We start from the raw sequence: 25,574 nt of genomic DNA, 5'->3' as shown, positions 1-25,574 counted from the left end.
GGGAAAGAGTTGAGCGAATGAGCCCTAATTAATAATATGTTGAGTTTTTCTATTAAAAAAAAAAAACGTAACAATAATTGTACACATTTTTCATTATTTCTTAACATTTTAAGATTGCTCGTCTTTCCTCCGGTCTTCTCGGCTAGTGCCAAGAAAGTATGACGCCACCAATTAATAATTTTGACGCCATTTTCAAAGACAGGATTAATGAAAAATCAGCAGTTCCTCGCTGATTGTTTGCAAGTGTACTCAGGATGATGATTGGAAACCTTCACTCAATATAATGATTTTTCACACAATCAGTCAAAAGACTCATTAGAAAAAGAATACAACTTATAGGCACCTTTTAAAATGGAAAAAATATATTTTTACATGTTTATTAATAAACGACTTATTTTCATTCTGCACTCTCCATTCTTTCAATCATTTTAAGACTCCCTGATATGCAGTATACAGCCAGATCCAAGTGTCAGATTTTTCTCTTCTGGAAATGTCCCTCCCAGTAATATAGGCTTTATGTAAGGGCTGTGTATAAGGCTAAGTTCACAGTTCTATTGTTCACAGGAATCCTGTGAAAAAACTGATCCGTCGCGTCCGTTACATCCGCTGTGTGTCCGGTTTTTTTTACGTATCCGTCGTGATCCGTTTGTATTTGGGATAGCCCAATGGATGTGCCAGAAATGCTGGGCATGCCCAGTAGAGCATGACGGAATCCGCCACTGGATTCCGTCGTGTGATGGATTATTGCGGAATCCAGCACCATAGACATCAATTACAGCTCTTGACGAATTGTGACGGAATCCTTCGGAGTGCGTTTTTTTGCCGCTCAAAAAAAGTTACATTCAGCATTGCTCCTGCCTCACGGTCAGTCAGTAAACCACTGATCCGTCACGCAGCGGGTGCAACGCAAGGCCATCATTCACACTCCGTCGCTAATAGAATCCTATGGGAAAAAAACAGATTCCTGCAAAATATTTTTGCAGGATGTCTCAACAGATTGTGACTGATGCAAAATAACGGAAGTGTGAACTTAGCCTAACTCGGGTGCTGTTGTATTTAATAACTCATATATCCTGCACTTCTTTCTTCTTCATGTGGTTTTTCTGTTTTTTTGGGGGGGGGTTTTGTTTTTTTTTTCCCTCTGCCCTCCCTGAGACTCTAGATACTTTCTAACCTCTCCACATTTTTTTTTTATTATTTGTAAATTCCCCTTGAACTACAGTCTATTTTTGCATAGCAATATTTTAGTTGGGTGTTTTTAAAAACAGATACAAACCTGTTAGAGGTCCTAAAGGCTGTCCCTTCTCCTGCCTCCATTCTCACAATACTCGGGTGCCTCACGGCTCTCTTGACCTGAACTAACTGCCTCATAGGCATATGAGAAGTAGTTATTTGAGATGAGAGAACCCGAGGTTTGGTATTCGTACCGAACACAGACTTTACAAAGAAACAAAACAAAACAGAGTTTGGGTTTGGAGATTGGGTGTGTTACGTATACTGACCACTTAATTGAGCATCGCTGTGTTTGGGTACACTCGGTGCTCATCCCAGTGCGAGCTGCTTGCAGTGTATGAACGGCTTGTACTGGGGGTAACAACAGCAAGATCGAATGTACTGTACACCCGAAAAAAATGGAAAAACCCTGCCCACTTGCCCCCGGAAGTGATCTGTTTATGGCTGGCTACATGTGGACCGAGATCCAAACTGCCCAATTAGTGACTTCCATTGGGGTTCAGGTCAAGCTCGGGTCCCAACAAAAACTATTTCAAAAGTCTGGCTGAACCCGCCAAACTGATCTTCCACAAGTCCGCTCATCTCTAGTAGTTAGTTGAGGCAAGAAGACTGGCTGGTCAGACGGGTATTGTCATATGTGTCAAACTGCAGCATTGTTACAGCATAACCGGGGAGGGGGGAGTGCAGGAGCGCCAGACAACGGCCGTTTCGCACCGTAACAGGTGCTTCCACAGGTCCTGAATTCGGACCTGTGGAAGCACCTGTTACGGTGCAAAACGGCCGTCGTCTGGCGCCCCTGCACTCCCCCCTCCCCGGTTATGCTGTAATAATGCTGCAGTTTGTGCAATAAATTTGCCGTTAATATCTACCAGTGAGTTGCCGCCATTCCTTCTGATCTGAAGTTCATATTGGATTCCTGCACTTTGGCAGAGCACCACGGGGATCGGCTGGAGATCCGTGATTCACAGGAAAGCCATAGACTTGTGAGTACACACCTGGGCTTGCAGTGCCTAGCCTTTCCTTTCTATTACTAATGTCATATGTGTATGAACTGTATATCACAGATGTGTGAACATGGCCTAATGGCTGATTCAGACAAGCGTGTGCCCCGAACCGCTCACAGAAGAGAACATAGACTAAGGCTCTGTGCGCACGCTGTGGATTTGCCACAGAAAATGTGTCTAAGGCTATGTGCCCACGCTGCGGAAAATGCGCGGATTTTGCAGCGGATTTCTCGCGGAAAAGCCGCGGATTTTCCGAAAATCTGCAGCAGCGGCACTTCCCAGCCATTTCTATGGCATTTTGGAAATGCTGTGCCCATGCTGCGGATTTTTCCGCGGCGCATTTGGTGCGGATTTTGATCCGGAAAAATCTGCAACATGTCAATTATTCTTGCGGATTTCGATCCGATTTTGGCTTTAAAATTGGGGAAAAAAAAAAATCCGCACCAAAATCCGCGGCAAATCCGCGGCAAATCCGCACCTTTGAAAAGGTGCGGATTTTGCGGGAAAGCCGCGGATTTTGATGCAGAAAAATCCGCAGCAACATTCTCCCGTGGACACATAGCCTAAGGCTATGACCGAACTTTGTGTTCACCTACTTGCAGTTCTAAACGCACGTTTTTGCCTTAATTGATTTAGCCAAAATTGCCTTTTCCAGAAATTTAGCGCTAAAAACACATGCGTATTTACCGCGTTTTAGATGCGTTTTCAGCGCTTTTTACATGCTTTTTCACCTGCGTTTTGACAGATGCGTTTTGAACATCAAGACACTGCTAAATAAAGATTAACTAGTCAAACAGAATGAAAAAAGAGAAAAAAAAGCAAAACATATATAATTTTAGAATTAATAAAGAAAATAGTTATATTTAATGAAATTATTGCGGTTTTACAATATTTATTGAAAAAATAGCAATAAAATCAAAATTTTCTTTAATTTCATTGTCGGACTATGTGTGTGTGTAAAGGGTCATATTATTTTATTATTTTAATGTCAGAAAAGCATGCGTTTTTGAAGTCCAAAACGCATGTTTTCTGCAGCTAAAAAGCAGGTTAAAAGCAAGAAATTTGAAGTTTCTTGGTTTTTGCCACTTCTCATTGACTTCAATGTTAGCAAAACGCACCCAAAATGGCAAAAACAATTGACCTGCTGCTGCTTTGAATGCATGTTTTTTGCCACAAATTATGCAAATTAAACGCAGCGTTTTAAAACGCAAAGTGCGGTCTAGAAATCTACATTTTCCATAGACTATTATGGAAAAGCAAAACGCATGCCTTTTGGCATGAAAATGCTGCAGTTCAAAACGGACCTAAAAAGCACCTAAAACGCAGGTGGAAATGCAAAGTGCGGTCATACCCTAACATTGCTGCAATCATTCCCCAGCAAATCCTATGGGTTTTAAAAAATACTGTGCGCACACTGCGTTTTTTTTTTATACCCGCGGATTTTCCGCTGCAGAATTAATGAGCATGCCACTTCTTTTCTGCAGGTACCTGCGTTTTTTGCCATAGATAATAGTAAAAATCCTTAGGGACTAACCTGCGGAAAATCCGTGGCACACCGCAGTAAAACCGCATGTAGATTTTGCGGTGGTTTTGGTGCGTTTTTTTTTACCGCGGGTGCGGGATTCTTTAAGAGGGTCTGGATTTTACCTAAGAAAAAGGCACTTTCTAGTGTGCACATAGCCTAAAGGGTACTTTACACGCTGCAAAATCTGTACCGAATTCGCTAGCGAGCGTACCCGCCCCTGTCGGTTATGCGACACAGGCAAATCGCTGCCCATGGCGCACAACATCGCTAACACCCGTGACACGGACTTACTTTCCCTGTGACGTCGCTCTAGCCGGCGAACCGCCTCCTTTCTAAGGGGCCGGTTCTTGCGGCGTCACTCGGCAGCCGTCCAATAGAAGCGGAGGGGTGGAGATGAGCGGCCGGAACATCCCGCCCACCTCCTTCCTTCTTCATTGCCGGTGGACGCAGGTAAGGAGATGTTCGTCGCTCCTGCGGTGTCATACATAGCGATGTGTGGTGCCGCAGAAACGACAAACAACATCGTACCTGCAGCAGCAACGATATTAAGGAAATGAGCGATGTGTCAACGAGCAATGATTTTTCACGTTTTTGCGCTCGTTGATCGTTGCTCATTGGTGTCACACGCTGCGATGTCGCTAACGGCTCTGGATGTGCGTCACTAACGACGTGACCCCGACGAGATATCGTTAGCGATGTCGCAGCGTGTAAAGCCCCCTTTAGACATGTACAAACAACAGAAGAAGAGAACATGGAACCATTATAGCCAGTGCACTCCTCTGGTCCGATATCCAAGTCCACTATGCAGAAGAGCAACACAGAACCAGTCCTGTCCACAATTTGCCGATGTGAATGACACGTTTTAGTACGGGCATGCGAACCAGACCTAACACCGAGAAGGGAGGGAGGAAAATCAGGAGATCTGATTGATTTGTATCAGTTTTGTTCTCCCCACTACATAAACCACTTCCACATACTCTGCAGCATCAAAATGCTAATTTTGTTTTAATTAAGACTATTTTGAAAAACGTCTAATTTTGCTCATATGAAGCAAATGAAGAATACAAAAAACTATGCATTGGTTTAAATAGCCATTAAATAATAAAAAACGTTCATATTGGTCATAAAGATCTATATAAAGTGTGACCGCCAAACTCTAACGCTAAAGCGGGCTTTACACGCTGCGACATCGCTACCGATATATCGTCGGGGTCACGTCGGTAGTGATGCACATCCGGCACCGTAGCGCGGTAGCGACATCGCAGCGTGTGACGCAAATGAGCGACGATCAACGAGCGGAAATACATGCGATATCGTAGCTCGTTGTCACGTCGCTCATTTCCATAATGTCGCTGCAGCAACTGTGGCGCCCTGGACAAGCCAGGTTGTCACAGAACTACACCAACACACCCCACACCCCGGTTAGGTACACCGAAGTCAAACACAAAAATCCTTGTTGCCTTCCTCCAGGGGCTGATGTCCACACCAGGGGGTGGGCCAGGCGGTTGGTCCCGCCCACCGAGGAGTTCACAGTCCTGGAGGCGGGAAAAGGAGTCAGTTTAGTTCAGATCAGTTTTGGAGAGTGAAATGGTAGCAGAGGAGACTAACCATGTCCGGGTGTGTGGCCCGGACGGTACAGCAAGGTTGTCAGATGGTGGTGACCGTCTGCAGGGGAGGCTGATTGGAGCGAACCGTAAGGACCGTGGACGGGCGGTGGCCCGGCGGTACCGGACCGGAGAGCAAAGAGAAGCCAGCACCATCCGGCAGGGCTTACGGACCCCGACCAGGCTAGGAGTTGCCGTAAAACCGGTCAAATCCGTTAGCGAAGGGAACCTCCGGGGTTTCCCAGCAGTCAAGACCCGATTGAAGGCAACAGCTCACACCGTAAAGGGAAACACAGTCACCGCCAAGGCTACAGTTCCCAGGGCCAGAGCCTGCGGGCAAAAGGGGCTCCTTCAGCACCCATCCAAGCTGGGGAGCGGATTACCGGTGGGAACCCATTGGAACCGTAAACACAACATAGGTGCAGGGAAAGGCAGTCACCATCAACCTACCGGGAGGAGAACAACCGCAGCCGCCTGTGGGACCCGTCCATCCAGCCGTTTGTTTGACCAGAGACTCTGTGTGAATTACTGGCTGAGTGGGTACCACCGTGCATTGTGGCACAGCGCTGCCCCCGCGACTCTGCACCTCACCAGGCCCCGTAACCCGCCTGCCATCCATCTCTACCCCTCACCGGGCCCCGGGACAACCAACCCCCCTACCCACGGAGGGGAGAGCCAACATCCAAGCTGCTCCCTGTCACCGCTCCCGGGATCCCCGTCCAGAGCAGCTGTGGTGTCACAACCTCACCACAACCGTGGGTGGCATCACGGACAATATCCCTAAACCAAACCACCCCCTTTTCACTCACGGGTGAGGAGCGCCGCTCGAGTCCCCGGGATCCGGCTCACCGCTTGAGCCACCACCGAGCAGCAGCAGCAGTCGGACCCGAGCAGTGGGTGAGCGCAGCGCCCTCCCCGCCCGCGACACAACGGTACGATGTTGTTTGTCGCTCCAGCGGCATCACGCATCTGTGTGTGACGCCGCTGGAACGACAAACATCTCCTTACCTGCCTCCACCGGAAAAGGAGGAAGGAAGGAGGTGAGCGGGAGGTTCCGGCCGCTCATCTCCTCCCCTCCTTTTCTATTGGGCGGCGGTGACGCTGCTATGACGTCGCTGTGACGCTGAACGAACCGCCTCCTTAGAAAGGAGGCGGATCGCCGGTCACAGCGACGTCACAGGGCAGGTAAGTGCGTGTGACGCTGCCGTAGCGATAATGTTCGCTACAGCAGCGATCAACACATATTGGCCGTACTACAGGGGCGGGTGCTATCGCGCTCGGCATCGCTGGCATCGGCTAGCACTGTCGCAGCGTGTAAAACCTGCTTAAGTCTTCTACAGGAGTATTCACAACTAAACCTCTTTGTTACATGCACATTATGTATCGCTGAATTATTCATTATCTTCCCCTCCTGCTATTACCATATGTTGTGTCTTTATGAGCCTGGTTTTTCTGTAGATCATTTCAGATTTCAGTCAAATGACAACACCGGATTATGGAGACATTACTATAATCACCATCTCAAGGTCTGTACAAATATGATGCACACAAGGTACGTGCTAAGAGTATAACATAGGTAAATAAGTTTATATTCCCCGTGATAGCTAATTATGCTGCAAATGTAACAATCTGCCATTTCCATATGAAATGATCATAAATGAGTGGAAAACAAAGCACTTACGGGATCATATCACAACAAGCCACCAACACAGGAAGCAACACTGATTCAAAGTAATACGTGATGATTTTTTTGCTATAGGTGAATTGGTAACAACATTTATAGGAAAAAGACACTTGGTGTGATGCTATGGCGTAATAGTGATATTTAACCCCAACAACAGACACTGCAGGACTGGAGCCAGGGGACAAAAATCTATCAGCACATGGAAAACTTCATGAAGTTGAAGAAGACCATAATATGAAACCTTCCTCATATATTAACGCTCCAGTGATATTTTATCATGAGAGTAGGTCATTTATGTGGAATCATGCAATGGTGATTTCCTCATCTCAAACAATGTATTGAAACAAAAGCCAACAACAGTGGTGGGTATACCCCCCAAAACTTCATTTATCTCAATAAATTGTCATGTGGCCTTCAGCATCAATTACAGCTAATAACGATGTCTCCTGCTGTTCACTATTGCAGTTATTGTCTGCTGAGGCATGGTATCTTGAAGGGCGACCCTCAGGTCATTGAGGTTTTGGGGTACAGAGTTACAAGCTGATTTCATAGGTTTTCTATGGGATTCAGGTCTGGAGGAAGTGTAGGCTGCTCCATTTGATGCACCCCAGACTCCATCAGCCATTCCCTAATGATGCAACCTTGATGAGCTAGAGTATTGTCATCCATGAAGATGAAATTAGGCCTGTGTTGTTCATACAGAGGCATAATGACTGTCTTAAGGATGTTATTCCAGTAGCTGGGGCTGTCACTGTACCATTCATAAAGTGTTGGGCAGTCCTGTATTGACTAGACCCACCTGCTCACACTACTACCACCACCAAAGGCTTGTCTGGATACAACAGTGGCTGATGCACAGTGCTCTGCTTGGTGTCTCCAATATCGTTGGCGACCATCAGTTCTGCTCAATGTGAAACGACTTTCATCAGTAAAGAGCACTGAGGTCCACTAATCCCTCGTCCAGCAAACCGATGATGCTTGTGCCTGGTGGTGTGGTCAAGAACCCTGACAGGTCGTCTAGCACGTAGTGAACGCTGAAGTAAATGGTTTTGAGTGGTCTGACGTAACACGTGTCTCTCACCTCCCTTAAATGTGCCTGGAGGTGTGTTGCATTCATCATCTGGTTTTGAAGAGTATTGCTCACAATGAAGCGGTCATCAGTGTGGGATGTGGTCAAAGGATGTCCACTTCTGCCTTTCTGTGATTCTTCCAGTCTCTGTATCTCTGTTACAACCTGCTAATGACATACTGTGCCACTCTAACCTATGTGGCCACTTCTGTCTGATGACATACTGCTTGAAGCCTCACAACAGTGATATACTGTTATTTGTTGACTGTGGTTTAGACATTAAAGGGAATCTGTCACCAGTTTTTCGGCCTAAAAGCTGCAGCCACCACCAGTGGGCTCTTATATACAGCATTCTAACATGCTGTATATAAGAGCCCAGGCCCTTTTATAGAACATAAAAATACACTTTCTAATACTCACCTAACGGTCACGCTACGGTGGAGTTGGGACATATGGGCGTCTCCGTTGTCCGATGCCTCTTTCGGCCATCTTCGTCCTCCTTCTGAAGCTTGTGTGCATGACGCAACCTACATCATACGCACTCGCCGGTCCCACACAGGCGCACTACAATACTTTGATCTGCGTTGCTCAGGGCAGATCAAAGTACGCCTGCGCAGGACCTCAATGCCGGCGAGTGTGGATGACATAGGATGCGTCATGCACACAGGCTTTAGAAGGAGGAGGACAAAGATGGCCGAAAGAGGAGGCGCCGGTCCCGAAGAACGGCGCCACTCATCTGACTGTTGTGCACCGGAGCGACCTTCTAGCTGAGTATTATAAAGTGTTTTTTATGTTGTACACAGCGGCCTGGGCTCTTATATACAGTATGTTGGAATGCTGTATATAAGAGCCCACTGGTGGTGGCCGCAGCTTATAGGCCGAAAAACTGGTGACAGGTTCCCTTTAATGGCTGTGTTGAGTTATTTAGAGGGCACCAAATTTACACTGTTATACAAGCTGTACTTTGACTACTTTACATTGTATCAGTGTCAGATCTTCAGTGTTGTCCCATGAAAAGATATACTAAAACATTTACAAAAATGTGAGGGGTGTACTTACTTTTGTGCTATACTGTGTATAATCACAAAATTAGAAAAATAATGTGGGAAAAAAAAGTTGTGATAAATTCTCTTTAATTGTTGCTTCAAAGCAGCTTAACCCAGAAAAGTTATCCCGCAGTTCCATGGACAATGAATGGAGCAAAGCTACACATTCAGATAGACTCTGCAAAGCACTTTTCTCAGGACAGAGGAAGACCCCAAGGGTTAAAACTCCCCAGTGATCAGTAAGTTATTGTCAACCCTACACATAAGGGATAACATTTAAGCTTAGTATATCACCTTTAGAATAAAAAAACTGGACTATTCTCCTTTGTGGCTCCTTCATGATCTCTTTCATGCAACAGTCAATTGTGAATCAATACCTATTTGGGTTGCAGGATTCATTGTATAACACAGAGCAGGGAGTACTGAGATTGGAGCTGCCCTAGTCCAGCATCCAGATCAGCCCTCCATGGCAGCCGCTCCAGGATAGCCTTCACTTCTGTGATTCAATCAAGAAATAACGTCTGGAACACCATTCTGAGTCTGAACTGGGTGCAAAAACCTAAAAAATCTACACTATATGGAGAGCAGGTATGCACACCAGTGACCAGGCCCGGACTGACAGGCGGGAGGGGCGGGACTTCTCCCGGTAAGCTGGCCGGTGGAGGGGTGGGGGCAGGGCCGTATTTGCCACTAGGCACCTGTGGTCCATAATTTTTTTTTTTACATCCCCGCCCCCCGTCCCTCCCTCCGTTACACTCGGCTGTGTTCGGGGGGGGGGTTGAGAGGCGCACTTCTGTCTATTTAAATACATGGCGGGCGCCAGGCATAGTGAGCTGATTAACCCCGGAAGTTCCATCGCCTGCACTTCCGGGGTCAGAGGCGCGCGGGCGCGACAATCAGCTGACTGCCCCGTGCTGCAGCGTCCAATGCTGCAGATGACACACGCCGCGGAGGAGGACGCGTCTGAAGCTGGAGCCAGCCAGAAGAGGAGCCAGCCAGAGCAGGGCGGCGGGCACCGGAGCAGGAAAGGCAGAGCCTAGAATGTATGGGCTCCTTACAGGTTAGTTGATGATCGTTGCGATGCCTCTTTTTGTCCACTATAATCATGCAAGGGGAGGCTGGGGGGAAAGAGACTGAGGCTGGGGGAGGCTGGGAAGAGAGAGAGGCTGGGAAGAGAAAGAGGCTGAGGCTGGGGGGAGGCTGGGAAGATAGAGAGAGGCTGAGGCTGGGAAGAGAGAGAGGCTTAGGCTGGGGGGAGGCTGGGAAGAGAGAGAGGCTTAGGCTGGGGGGAGGCTGGGAAGAGAGAGAGGCTGAGGCTGGGGGGAGAGAGGCTGAGGCTGGGGGGGAGGCTGGGGGGAGAGAGAGGCTAAGGCTGGGGGGGAGGCTGGGGGGAGAGAGAGGCTGGGGGGAGAGAGGCTGAGGCTGGGGGGAGAGAGAGGCTGAAGCTGGGGGGGAGGCTGGGGGGAGAGAGAGGCTGAGAGGAGAGAGGCTGATGCTGGGGGAGGCTGGGGGGAGAGGGAGGCTGGGGGGAGAGAGAGGCTTAGGCTGGGGGGGAGGCTGGGGAGAGAGAGAGAGAGGCTGAGGCTGGGGAGAGGCTGGGTGGGAGAGAGAGAGGCTGAGAGGCTGAGACTGGGAGGAGAGAGGCAGATGCTGGGGGAGGCTGGGAGGAGAGAGGCTGATTCTGGGGGAGGCTGATGCTGAGGGAGGCTGATGCTGAGGGAGGCTGATGCTGAGGGAGGCTGATGCTGGGGGAGGCTGGGAGGGGGAGGGTTGGAGGAGGGAAGCTGATGCTGAGGGAGACTTGGAGGAGGGAGGCTGAGGGAGGAGGGAGGCTGATGCTGGGGGAGGCTGGGAGGAGGGAGGCTAATGCTGGGGGAGGCTGGGAGGAGGGAGGCTGATGCTGGGGGAGGCTGGGAGGAGGGAGGCTGATGCTGGGGGAGGCTGGGAGGAGGGAGGCTGAGGCTGGGGGAGGCTGGGAGGAGGGAGGCTGAGGCTGGGAGGAGAGAGGCTGATGCTGGGGGAGGCTGGGAGGGGGAGGGGGAGGCTAATGAGGAGGGAGGCTGATGAGGAGGGAGGCTGGGAGAAGGGAGGCTGATGCTGGGGGAGGCTGGGAGGAGGGAGGCTGATGCTGGGGGAGGCTGGGAGGCGGGAGGCTGATGCTGGGGGAGGCGGGAGGCTGATGCTGGGGGAGGCTGGGAGGCTGATGCTGGGGGAGGCTGATGCTGGGGGAGGCTGGGAGGAGGGTGGTTGATGCTGGGGGAGGCTAGGAGGAGGGTAGCTGATGCTGGGGGAGGCTGTGAAGAGGGTGGCTGATGCTGGGGGAGGCTGGGAAGAGGGAGGCTGATGCTGGGGGAGGCTGGGAAGAGGGAGGCTGATGCTGGGGGAGGCTGGGAATAGGGAGGCTGATGCTGGGGGAGGCTGGGAAGAGGGAGGCTGATGCTGGGGGAGGCTGGGAGGAGGGAGGCTGATACTGGGGGAAGCTGGGAGCAGGGAGGCTGATGCTGGGGGAGGCTGGGAGGAGAGAGGCTGATGCTGGGGGAGGCTGGGAGGGGGAGGAGGGAGGCTGATGCTCTGGGAGGCTGATGCTGGGGGAGGCTTGGAGGAGGGGGGCTGGGAGGAGGGAGGCTGATGCTGGGGGAGGCTGGGAGGAGGGAGGCTGATGCTGGGGGGAGGCTGGGAGGAGGGAGGCTGATGCTGGGGGGAAGCTGGGAGCAGGGAGGCTGATGCTGGGGGAGGCTGTGAGGAGAGAGGCTGATGCTGGAGGAGGCTCATGCTGGGGGAGGCTGGGAGGAGAGAGGCTGATGCTGGAGGAGGCTCATGCTGGGGGAGGATGGGAGGAGAGAGGCTGATGCTGGGAAAGCGATTTTTGCATGTGGGCTGCTTTGGTTTGAGTTCCAGGGCTGAATTTCAGTCCCAGTCCGGCCCTGCCAGTGACTATGTAAGGGGAATATATGAAAAGCAGAAACTGCTGTGTGAATACTGACATGAAAAATCCAATAGCTATATGTAAGAGTGAAAATGTGAAATATGGAATCTGCATTGCTGCTATGAACATATGAATCAAGAGAAATTTAGCTATTGAATTGATCAATGCAACAGAGCCCCAACACTACGCCAAAGTATTTCTCTACGTTGGGGTCCCTAGCTAGTGTGTGTCCTTTCTTGCAGTTAAAAAACTTACCGTGTATGGGAAGCTGAGACCCAGGCTATATATGCGTATAATATGGACTGGCAATAGGTGTGGGTGGGGCCGGGTTCACAAACAAAAGACTACAAATCAATCAAGAAATAACATCTGGAACTCCATTCTGAGTCTGAACTGGGTGCAAAAACCTTCTCTTCATATAGTGTAATTTTTTAGTTTTTTGCACCCAGTTCAGACTCAGAATGGAGTTCCAGATGTTATTTCTTGATTGATTTGTAGTCTTTCGTTTGTGAACCCGGCCCCACCCAATAGCCAGTCCACATGATACGTATATATAACCTGGGTCTCAGCTTCCCATACACGGTAATTTTTTTTAACTGCATGAGAGGACACACACAAGCTAGGGACCCCAACGTAGAGAAATACTTTGGCGTAGTGTTGGGGCTCTGTTGCATTGATCAATTCAATAGCTACATTTCTCTTTATTCATATGCTCATGGTAGTAATGCAGATTCCATTTTTTATATTTTCACTCTTACATATAGCTATTGGATTTTTCATGTCAGTATTCACACAGCAGTTTCTGCTTTTCATATATTCCCTTCAGTTCTGTGATTTACATCCTCACCCCAACATCCTGGGTGCCTCTAGCATCTGCTAGGCAATGCAACGTCATGACGTCACAGCACATATGAGGGGCTGCTGATAAGTCTTTGGCTTTACCCAGAAAGAAACGAGATAGGATAATGAAACTTTACATTTATTCCACATACTCTCCACTGATGACAACACACTTCTTACATTGGTATTCCAAGTTCTGTAAGCCTAGCAAAAAGAAGGATTTCAGTTGTCCCTCAAACCAGGCATCCGTACCAGCAATGGAATCAGAAATGGTGTGAAATTTGGTACCCTTGAGGTGTTTCTTCAGGTTTGGAAACAGATGATAGTCGGAGAGAGCTAGATCTGGTGAATAAGGTGGGTGGTCAACCAGCTGGAAGCGCAGCTCTGCCAGTTTTGCCATGGCAGTTTGTTCAGTGTGAGCGGAGACGTTGTCTTGCAGGAACAACACTCCTTTGGACAGCTTGCTGCACCTTTTAGCCTTCAGAGCTGCCTTCAATTGGTCCAAAAGTTCAATGTAATACCTTGTATTGATGGTGGAACCCTTTTGAAGGTAGTCCACTAGCAGCACGCCCTCCTTATCCCAGAACACAGACACCAACAACTTAGTGGCTGATTTTTGCACCCTGAACTTCTTTGGATGAGGAGAACCACTGTGCCTCCACTCATACAAATAAATCCAGGTCTCATCCATAGTGACCAGTTGATCCAGAAAGTTCTAATCAGTCCGGAAATGCTGACAAATGGACCGGGAAGTTGTCACTCGCATGCTTCTCTGGTCTGTTGTCAAACATTTGGGGACCCACTTTGCAGATAGCTTCCTCATATCCAAATGTTCATGGATAATGACACAAACATGTTCACGGGAAATCCCCATGACGTCTGCTATTGCTTTAGCTGAAATTCTTTGATCCTCCAGTATGAGGTTGTGCACAGCATCGACGATCTCTGGAACAACAACCACTCTCGGTCGTCCAGGACGTTCCTCATGATTGGTGCTGAAGTGGACCGTTTTAAATTTGGCAACCCAGTTCTTTACTGTGGAAGATGAAGGGCAGTGATCCCCCAATGTCTGCGACATATCACCATGATATCCTTTGTGCACTTTCCTTGCAGACACAAGAATTTTATCACTCCTCTGCTCTCAGTTGCTGTGAATGTCACATTAGACTCTGCCATTTTGTTTTCCTGTTGCAATAAGCACCAAACACAACATTTTGAAAACATATATTACACACATAAGGCTTTCAAGTGATGTAACATTCGATACCATAGAAACAAAAAAAAGATCACAAAGCCAAAGACTTATCAGCAGCCCCTTGTAAATACCAGAGGGGCAACGGATGCTGGGCAAATGATGATGGGCACAGAAGTGATGACAGCTGCCATGGAAGACTGGATTTTGAACCAGGACAGTGTGAATTTATTTTTGCTCGGGAGGATGTAATCAGTGTTTTTCCTGCATTCCTCAATATAGTGATCACTGATAATAGTAATTCAGTGATGACACAAATCATGTTTAGCTGAAGAATGCAAAATACCTACTTACTGTAATCCTGAAGAAGAGACAATTCCGAGTGTGTAAGGTCCATGATTACTGATGGGATGGACAGTATTCTATACACATATATCCTATATTTGTTCAGTCACTTACCAGTTCCCATAATTTTCCCGTATAAAATCATGTTGACAGGTAGACGAGGGTCATCGTACTTCTCACTTTTTATAAGCAGGCGGATAATTTCCCCAGGGATGAACGCATCATCGAACGATTGTTCTTGGGAAGGTCTTTGAGGGTACTGGCAATAGATGTCTACAGCGCTGAGAGGGTCAGTCTTCCCGAGAAGCTCGGCCAACTCAGTGTAGGCATCAGGCACCTGCAAATAAATAAACCTTACAGCCAATATTTATTTATTTTACTCACTTATATGCCACCATTAAATACACTTTATAGATGTGATCATCCCTGTCCCCATTGGGGCTCACAATCTAAATTCCCTATCTGTATGTGTCTGGAGTGCAGAGGAAACCAGATTACCAGGAGGAAACCCACACAAACATGGGGAAAACATACAAACTCCTTGCAGATGTTGTCCTTGGTGGGATTTGAACCCAAGACCCCAGTGCTGCAAGACTGCAGTGCTAACCACTGAGCCACTGTGCTGCCCGTTATAGTAACAAATTGGGTATGTTCACATGAAGGAAATTAGCTGCAAATTTAAATTAACTTGTGAGTTTCTTTTGTGTTTTTAGGGCAGTTTCTAATACATTTTCTGGAGCCTCATTGATCTCAATGGGGAAAAGAAAACAGTATAAGGGCTCGTGTGCACGTTGCGTAATTGCATGCATTTATGCTGTGTATTGCACCGCAGCGTAAATGCATGCGTCCTGCGTCCCCTGCACAATCTATGTAGATTGTGCATGAGACGTACACACGATGCTTTTATGAACGCAGCGATTTGGGTGCGAAAATTTTGACCCCATAAAATGAGCATGACAATTATTCCGTGCGCTATGGATGCAGCTCCCACTCTGTCTATCGTGGGGGCAGCAGCCATAGCGCATGAAATCGGCTTTTTTCTACAAAAAAAACTGCATCCATTAAGCAGCGTTTCTGCAGCAATTTGATGCGCACATATGCTGTCAAATCGCTGCAGAATATTCAGCAGTAACGTGCGCATGAGCCTTAAAAGCTTGAAAGAATTCACATGCTGTATTTTAAAAAATAAATAAATAAAAACAAGCAAAAAAGAAACAAAAGTCATTTTACAAAAGGAAAAAAAGAGCAATGTGAATAAGATTTTAGAAATCTCATTACTTTTCCATAAATAATATGGCTCCTCTATGGGACCTTTTTTTAGATACCTAAGATGCCATGATAAACCCCAAAGTGTATGATCCCACAGATTGTGTACACAGCGGATTTCCTGTCCGGTATTAGGGCTCATGCGCACGTAACTGCTGAATATTCTGCAGCGATTTGACAGCACATGTGTGCATCAAATCGCTGCAGAAACACTGCGTAATGGATGCAGTTTTTTTTGTAGAAAAAAGCCGATTTCATGTGCTCTGGATGCTGCCCCCACCATAGACAGAGCGGGAGCTGCATCCATAGCAGCAGCGTTCATAAAATCGCTGCGTTCATAAAAGCAACGTGCTCACGTGTCATGCACAATCTACATAAACTGTGCAGGGGATGCAGGACGCATGCATTTACGCTGCAGTGCTATACGCAGCATAAATGATTGGAATTACGCAACGTGCGCACGAGCCCTAATAGTGGCCGCAGTATTGTAGATGAAATGTTACAAAATCCACTCGCTGAGAAAAAAATCTGTGGTATAAGGGTAGTTTCACATCAGCGTATTTTAAGATGCGGCATGAACATTTTTTTGCCACAAAACCGGATCCTTTACAAATGCATTGTCAGTTCAATGCATTTGCAATGGAATTGCAGCAAGATGCAGTTACATGCGGTTTGCGTTTTTTTGTCGACCGGCAAAATAACGCTGATCTGAAAGCAGCCTGACTTGGCCAATGATGCAGATTTGAAATCTAAACACGACAAATTAGTACGAGAAGGCACCAGGCTTAGTAAATATCAAAAATATCCATAAAAGACCTTAATTGTGAAAATACAAACTTGAATTTTATTTATAACTAGCTGTAGTACCCGGGCGTTGCCCGGGATAGTAACTGTCTCTCTGTCTCTCTCCCAGTCTCTGTCTGTGTGTCGCTGTCTGTCTGTCTCTCTGTCTGTGTCTTTATTTGTCTGTCTGTGTCTATGTCTCTGTCTGTCTGTTTCTATCTCTCTGTCTGTATTTGTATCAGTCTGTCTCCATCTCTGTGTCTGTCTGTCTCTCTCTATCTCTGTGTCTGTCTCTTTCCTTGTCTGTCTGTCTCTTTCTATCTCTGTGTCTGTCTCTGTGTGTGTGTCTGTCTGTCTCTCTTTCCTCATCTGTCTCTTTCCCAGTCTGTCTTTGTCTGTTTCATTCCAGGTCTCTCTCATTCCCCGTCTGTCTCTTTCCCCGTCTGTCTCTTTCCCCGTCTGTCTCTTTCCCCGTCTGTCTCTTTCCCCGTCTGTCTCTTTCCCCGTCTGTCTCTTTCCCCGTCTGTCGCTTTCCCCGTCTGTCGCTTTCCCCGTCTGTCGCTTTCCCCGTCTGTCGCTTTCCCCGTCTGTCGCTTTCCCCGTCTGTCGCTTTCCCCGTCTGTCTCTTTCCCTGTCTGTCTGTTTGCCCGTCTGTTTCTTTCCAGGGCTGTCTCTTTCCAGGGCTGTCTCTTTCTATCTCTTTCCACGTCTGTCTCTCTGCTTGTCTCTATCTCTCTGTCTCTTTCCCCGTCTGTCTTTGTGTCTGTCTTTTTCTGTCTCTCTCTATCCGTCCCCCACCGACATCATATTACCTCTCACATAAGCTTCTTATACTAACAGTTCATTTTGTTCCTATAGCAACCACTGACAGTTGCTATTAATAGCCTGTAGCTCGCACCTCTATTCAGTTTAATGGAGGCAGGATTTTGGAGAGTAACTGTAAAGTGTGGGGATAAATTTTCCCATCAAAATATTGTCTATGACGTTCCCTGAGTCACATGGGGTGTTTGTGCAAAATTTCGTGATTGTAAATGCGACGGTGCAATATAATTCACTTTGGTGGCACTGTAAAGTGGAGCATTTTTTGGGGCAGAAAAAAAGCCCCCCTCCAAAAAAGTGGAAAAATGGGCCACATGAAAACACACCCAATTTATGCTGCTGATTTCACCTCTTGCAATGCAAATTTGTAATATGTAACAAGTCTGCGTCATTTTCATGCTGGAATTTGTAAAAAGTTTTGAAACTATATATATGGGGTTCTACAAAAATTTTGAAAGCACCATTCAAGTGTTTTAATTTTTTATTTTCACCTCTGGAGTGGTGCTAAAAATTTAAGTCCCCTGTTTTATACTCAGCCGACGGCCTCTTTATCTTCTATCACTTATGCTCCGGTCGGTGTCAGGTGATTTGTGACCTGCTGGCAGCTCCAGTGTTTAATGGATTGTGCCGGAATGCACACCTCAATACAAGTCTATGAGAGCCTTGATCTTGCCCTCACAGACTTGTACTGAGTGCTTGTGACGTTACTTTGAACTTCTGGCCAGTCAGAAGATACGGGCATAAGATTGCATCACAGGTCCAAAGCGATGACGAAAAAGGATGAAAGTCTCGGAGGGTGAGTATAATACTGGGGGTAGGGGACTTAGATTTAAAGTGCCACACCAGAGGTGACAAAAAAAACAACAAAATACTGGAGTGATGCGTTAAAAGTAATTTACCAAAAATTCGGTAAAAATGTATCTAGGATAGTAGGAGACTGGTGCCAATCAAATCAGTGACATGTAGCTGCATAGACATATTTGTTTACCTCCGGTGCCATTTTCATGACTGCTCTATATAAATCTACAGCCTCTGCAAGAGTGTCATTGGTGCGTGAGAAAGCGCGCGCTAAACCCAGGCGTGGCAGGAAGGAGCTGCTGTTAACTGATGCAGGGCCCGAAGATTGTCCTACATGGGGCACAACAGAAAATATAGCAAAGTCATTATTTACATGTTTCTACATAAATCCATCCTGCGCCCGTTATATCTGATTAATATGTAAAATAAAGACTCCCTGCCTATATCCGAGTACTCACTGCCTACATCTGAGGACTCATTGCCTACATCCGAGGACTCACTGCCTACATCCGAGGACTCACTGTCTACATCCGAGGACTCACTGCCTACGTCTGACGACTCACTGCCTACGTCCGAGGACTCACTGTCTACGTCCGAGGACTCACTGCCTACGTCCAAGGACTCACTGCCTACGTCCGAGGACTCACTGCCTACGTCCGAGGACTCACTGCCTACGTCCGAGGACTCACTGTCTACATCCGAGGACTCACTGCCTACATCCGAGGACTCACTGTCTACGTCCGAGGACTCACTGTCTACGTCCGAGGACTCACAGTCTACGTCCGAGGACTCACTGCCTACGTCCGAGGACTCACAGTCTACGTCCGAGGACTCACTGCCTACGTCCGAGGACTCACTGCCTACGTCCGAGGACTCACTGCCTACGTCCGAGGACTCACTGTCTACATCCGAGGACTCACTGCCTACATCCGAGGACTCACTGCCTACATCCGAGGACTCACTGTCTACGTCTGAGGACTCACTGTCTACGTCTGAGGACTCACTGCCTACGTCCGAGGACTCACTGCCTACGTCCGAGGACTCACTGTCTACGTCTGAGGACTCACTGTCTATGTCTGAGGACTCACAGTCTACGTCTGAGGACTCACTGTCTACGTCTGAGGACTCACTGTCTACGTCTGAGGACTCACTGCCTACGTCCGAGGACTCACTGCCTACGTCCGAGGACTCACTGTCTACGTCCGAGGACTCACTGTCTATGTCTGAGGACTCACAGTCTACGTCTGAGGACTCACTGTCTACGTCCGAGGACTCACTGCCTACATCCGAGTACTCACTGCCTTCATCCAAGGACTCAATGTCTACATCCAAGGACTCAATGTCTACATCCAAGGACTCAATGCCTACATCCAAGGACTCAATGCCTGTACCAGAGGACTCACTGCCTACATCCAAGGACTCACTGCCTGTACCAGAGGACTCACTGCCTGTACCTGAGGACTCACTGCCTGTGCCTGAGGACTCACTGCCTGTACCTGAGGACTCACTGCCTATACCCGAGGACTCACTGCTTATACCCGAGGACTCACTGCTTATACCTGAGGAATCACTGCCTATATCCGAGGACCCGCCGGTCTCGGTTATCTGTGAGTCCGCTCATTACTATTGCTAATATCTCCACAACGGTGAGGTGAAATAATAATAATAAAAAAGTTTTTTTTCACCTCTACAGCCACTATTACATCGTGTATCAAGCTCAAAATTAAAATTGGTGAAAGATCCTCTTAAATGTCCCTGCTTTTATAATGAAATACATGTAACTGTTCATGGTGTGCATGCCTATCCTGCTCTCCAGCTATGGCTAGGGACTTAGGACTCTCATTCTCAGAAACCATTGTAATCACAGAGGTAGGGCCCCATCCTAACTTACAGTTATAGCATTATGATTGACAAGTCATTAAAAATGGAAAAGAATAAATGACAGCAAATAATTATGTTTTATTATGATCACGCCAATATTCCTTTATATATATGTATGTATATATATATATATATATATATATATATATATATATATATATATATATATATATATATATATATATACACACAGTGCCTTGCGAAAGTATTCGGTCCGCTTGAATTTTTCAACCTTTTCCCACAATTCTGGCTTCAAACATAAAGATAAAAATTTTAATGTTATGGTGAAGAATCAACAACAAGTGGGACACAATTGTGAAGGTGAACAAAATTTATTGGTTATTTTAAACTTTTTTTAAAAAATTAAATAACTGAAAATCGGGGCGTGCAATATTATTCGGCCCCTTTACTCTCAGTGCAGCAAACTCACTCCAGAAGTTCATTGAGGATCTCTGAATGATCCAATGTTGTCTTAAATGACTGATGATGATAAATATAATCCACTTGTGTGTAATCAAGTCTCCGTATAAATGCATCTGCTCTGTGATAGTCTCAGTGTTCTGTTTAAAGCGCAGATAGCATCATGAAGACCAAGGAACACAACATGCAGGTCCGTGATACTGTTGTGGAGAAGTTTAAAGCCGGATTTGGTTACAAAAAGATTTCCAAAACTTTAAACATCCCAAGGAGCACTGTGCAAGTAATTATACTGAAATGGAAGGAGTATCATACCACTGCAAATCTACCAAGACCCGGCCGTCCATCCAAACTTTCATGTCAAACAAGGAGAAGACTGATTAGAGATGCAGCCAAGACGCACATGATCACTCTGGATGAACTACAGAGATCTACAGCTGAGGTGGGAGAGTCTGTCCATAGGACAACAATCAGTCGTACACTGCACAAATCTGGCCTTTATGGAAGAGTGGTAAGGAGAAAGCCATTTCTCAAAGATATCCATAAAAAGTGTTGTTTAAAGTTTGCCACAAGCCACCTGGGAAACACACCAAACATGTGGAAGAAGGTGCTCTGGTCGGATGAAACCAAAACCGAACTATATGGGCACAATGCCAAATGATATGTTTGGTGTAAAAGCAACACAGCTCATCACCGTGAACACACCATCCCCACTGTCAATCATGGTGGTGGCAGTATCATGGTTTGGGCCTGCTTTTCTTCAGCAGGGAAGATCCAGACCTGAATCCAATCGAGAATCTGTGGAAAGAGCTGAAAACTGCTGTTCACAAACGCTCTCCATCCAACCTCACTCAGCTCGTGCTGTTTGCAAAGGAAGAATGAGCAAGAATTTCAGTCTCTCGATGTGCAAAACTGATAGAGACATACCCCAAGCGACTTGCAGCTGTAATTGCAGCAAAAGGTAGCACTACAAAGTATTAACTTAAGTGGCCGAATAATATTGCACGCCCCAATTTTCAGTTTTTTATTTTTTACACAAGTTTAAAATAAGTAATAAATTTCGTTCAACTTCACAATTGTGTCCCTCTTGTTGATTCTTCACCAAAACATTAACATTTTTATCTCTATGTTTGAAGCCTGAAATGTGGGAAAAGATTGAAAAATTCAAGGGAGTCAAGTACTTTCGCAAGGTATATATTTACTAGGGGTATGCAAAAGTTGCATCTAGCATCCAGGCTCTTTTGCTTCTAAGAAAATGAGCGTGTGTATTCTTTAATACTATAATCAAACAACATTCACACATCCTAAAAACAATCAATCACTTGCCTTCAGTGAGCGCAGGCTTGTCTTCTATAGTAGCTGGGCTTTCATGTGTGGGCGCTGACTGCTCGGCAGGTTTTGATCCGTTCACTGCCGGGGGCCTGGACGTGGGCACAGTGTTGGATTTAGACAATACAGCTCCAGCGCGCCCTCTAGTGGGGTTGAACATAACTGCATGAGACTCAGACAAATATCAGGAAATGACAATGTAGTGAATTAAAAATTGACATAAAATTATGGCTAAAACCAACAGTGATGTCTATACATTATTATCACTATGGTCAATTACAATAGACAATGGCAATAGATTGTGAAGTAAAAAGTGTTGTAAAAATGCTTTACAGCTCTCGTATAAATCGGATGAGTGCTGTCCGATTTTTTATCAGATAGCACGCGGATCCATGTTATTCAACGTGGTAGTGAAGATGACTGATTTTTTTCACTAACAGAATCTGAGAAAAAAAAGCAGCATTCTGCAATTTCACTACAAAATCGGATGGTCGGATGGGTGCAGGAAACAAATTGTCTAGCATCAGACACTATAGTTTGTCCTGTAAATGATTAATAGCTGCTGAGTGAAAAATAAACCAGATTGCACACGGATGACAAGTGATAACATTTTTTTTACCACTTTTCCAGATGAGAATCTTACAGATTTTTTTTAAGAATGTTTTTCAAAATAGAAGTGCGAAGAGTTTATTTTTAGCAATTAACAACAAAATGCAAAGTGAATGAACTAAAGAGAAAGCTAAATCAAATTAATAATTGACGTTGTCGCTAGTGATAAACGAGTGTGCTCGGCACTGTTCGTAACTCGGTCGAGCATTACCATACTCGGGTGGCTCGCGGTGCTCGGCTGAGTATCGCGAGTGCTCGGATATTTTGTGCTTCAATTCATCTAAATATTCAAGGTTTTTGAAGGAACTCAACAGGGAGGTTGTTCCAAACATCTTAGAAAACCAACCACAGATCTTCTGTGTATGAGGCTTATACAAATCTTTGTTTCTTCATGTAATCCCACAAATAACTGATGATAGTGAGAACAGGACTCTTTGGGGGCCACATGATCTCTTCTAGGACTCTTTGTTCTTCTTTACCTTGAAGATAGTTCTTAAAGGAAACCTGTCAGGTCCAATATACACACTGAACCACAAGAAGTTCTGGGTGCATATTGCTAATCCCTGCCTAACTATCCCTGTATACACTAGCATAGATAAAGAGATCTTTAGAAAATGTATTTCTAAAGATTCCGTATGGTATGCTAATGAATGTGGGGACAAGTCCCAAGGACGTTGCTTCCCTTTCTAGTCGGCCCCATTAGCATGTTAGAACGCCCCTGTGGGTGTGCTAACATGCTAATGAATGTGCAAGGATGAGGATGATCTCACTCGCCGTCTGATGCTAAATTTCAGTTGAGGGTAAGTTTACTTCCCCCAAAAAAGCAGCCCCCCTTCCCAGGAGAATCATATTTACCAGATCACGGACGTCTGTGTTGCTCCCAGGTCCTCCTGCGATCTTCGGCGGGCGCTCTCTGCAGGTATGCTGCACGCAATCCTCACCTGCTTCTGGCCAACACTCACATCAGATCGCACACACACACATATACACAGAAATCAGATCGCACACACACTCACTCACTCACCATATCCAGCAATTCGGATTGCTTCCGGCCAGCAGGGGAAGATGGGATGCAGTGCAGTGGATCGCGAGGACTTGCGGTGGAACGCATGGAGGACTCGGCGGTGGAACAAATCAACGTGGGTCAAAATATATTATCCTATATAGTCAAATAATAAATGGGCCCCCATATATTACTTGGGGCTGGTCAACTAATGACAAGTTTTGCACTTTATGTACAGGTATGTTGTCCACAATCAGGTCAAAAATCACAACATGCAATGGTTTTTAATCTACCATATATGATTGGATTGATCCCATAGAAAGCTATAGGATTAGTTTTTGTGTGAGCTTCCCTCTGGCAGATGACAGAATATATGGGAACAAGGGCGTAAAGGGTTATTCCCAACAATTAAAGTTAATTTTGTGATCAGTCGGGGTTCAACCTCTGGAACCCCATTGATCCGGAGGACGAGACCTGAAATGCCCGGACGGAGCAGAGTGATAGTCAAGTTCTATATTCTTTATTAATAGGACTGCATGTGCTGCCATCAATTCATTCTGATAGGACATTTCAGCACACTCCTTTTTGGGATCATAGGGGTTCCAGTGGCTTCAGACCCCTACCAATCAGAAAGTCATCACCAGCATCCTGTAGATAGGTCATAACTTTCAGTATTGAGAAGAATCCATTAATAGATAGAATAGTATTGCATGTGTGTTGTTTTGACCTTCAGAAAGCAATAAAATCTTAAGGCTATGTGCGCACGCTGCGGATTTACCGCGGATTTTGCCGCAGATTTGCTGCAAAAAATGTGTCTAACATTGCTGCAGTCATTCCCCAGCAAGTCCTATGGGTTTTAAAAAATGCTGTGCGCACACTGCGTTTTATTTATACCTGGGGATTTACCCGCGGATTTTCCGCTGCGGAATTAATGAGCATGTCACTTCTTTTCCGAAGGTACCTGTGGTTTTTGCTATAGATAATGGTAAAAATCCGAAGGGACCAACCTGCGGAAAATCCGTGGAAAATCTGGGTTAAATCCGTGGCAAACCACGGGAAAACCGCATGCGGATTTCGTTGCGGCTTTGGTGCGTTTTTTTACAGCGGGTGCGGGATTCTTTAAGAGAGTCCGAATTTTCCTTAAGAAAAAGTCACTTTCTAGTGTGCGCATAGCCTAAAAAGGTAACTTAATGATGAAAACATTTTGCTTTTTATCGTGGACAACGTATTAGGAATCTATTGGGCAATGATCGAATATATGCTACATTTGCAACTGTGGATATGGTGTCATGGACAATTACATATGTCGGCAAATTAGTTCGGAATAAAACATAAAAAGGCAAAAAATTTCCACCAAGTAGATTCACTTCCATCAGATTATTATACCTACATGAATTTGTCAGCAGCACATATCTACCTGGCAGCAGTGGTGGACACTAGTTTTGCATTAGTTCCTTGTGGAGTTTGTGTTTTCCTCTGGCTTGCTCCAGTTGTATCTGATTTGGTGCCGGTGGTTCCCGGTTTAATCATTTTACTGTTGCTCCCTCCAGGTGTAAGTTTGGCGTTGCTTCCTCCAGGTGTACCTGTTGGATGGCTGCTTGCTCCCAATGCCGTCGTATTTCCTTTATTTGCAGGAGGACAAGATCTGGTTGAAGTGCTTGTTACTTTGGGCACCGGAGTGACTCCTTTTTTAGAAGTTTCTTTTGTGGAAATGGCCACAGAAGCTTCTTTTACAGAACAAGCTGGAGGCTCCTGTTTCTGAGCTTGTAATTCTTGTGACGTCTTCCACTCCTGCCACCACTTCTGAGCTGTAACAAAATGGAAATAATGATAATTTACAGTATACAAATCATCTGCCAAAGCAAAGATGGATATCATTATAGGGTTAACAGAAGTGTAAAGGGGTTTACCAGAATCAACAACCAAAAGAATGGGGTTCCCATGTTCCTTTATGTGGAGAAGGTTCACTCTTGCCTACTAGCTCTTCACTCAAAGTATGTGGCACTGATGGAGTCCCGAAGACCTGAATGGAAGTGCCTTACCAATGCTCCACTCACAAGGGGAATACAGGACTTCAGTTATTTGTGATCAGACAGTTGTCACCTATAAGTTGCAGTTTTTGAGATGACCTCTCTAAGTAATCTTCTGAGAGGCAACTCCATCGTGGGGTGCTATTAATGAACTTCTATATTTGGTGCCTT

General features: G+C 46.3%; 1 protein-coding gene across 1 annotated transcript in view; it reads right to left on the bottom strand.

Moving 5' to 3' along the window:
- LOC142297175 (uncharacterized) overlaps window positions 1-25,574 on the bottom strand; it is a 143,270-nt gene that overhangs the window by 2,100 nt on the left and 115,596 nt on the right. Inside the window, exons 15-18 of the mRNA XM_075341444.1 lie at window positions 24,791-25,181; window positions 21,759-21,904; window positions 18,325-18,464; window positions 14,583-14,805 (exon numbers count right to left, since the gene is read on the bottom strand). Coding sequence (XP_075197559.1) covers window positions 14,583-14,805; window positions 18,325-18,464; window positions 21,759-21,904; window positions 24,791-25,181 — 900 coding nt within the window. The remainder of the gene's footprint in view (window positions 1-14,582; window positions 14,806-18,324; window positions 18,465-21,758; window positions 21,905-24,790; window positions 25,182-25,574) is intronic.

This window comes from Anomaloglossus baeobatrachus, chromosome 3, assembly GCF_048569485.1.
Source record: "Anomaloglossus baeobatrachus isolate aAnoBae1 chromosome 3, aAnoBae1.hap1, whole genome shotgun sequence".
NCBI classification, from domain to species: Eukaryota; Metazoa; Chordata; class Amphibia; order Anura; family Aromobatidae; genus Anomaloglossus; species Anomaloglossus baeobatrachus.
This window is presented reverse-complemented; position numbering and strand designations above follow the sequence as displayed.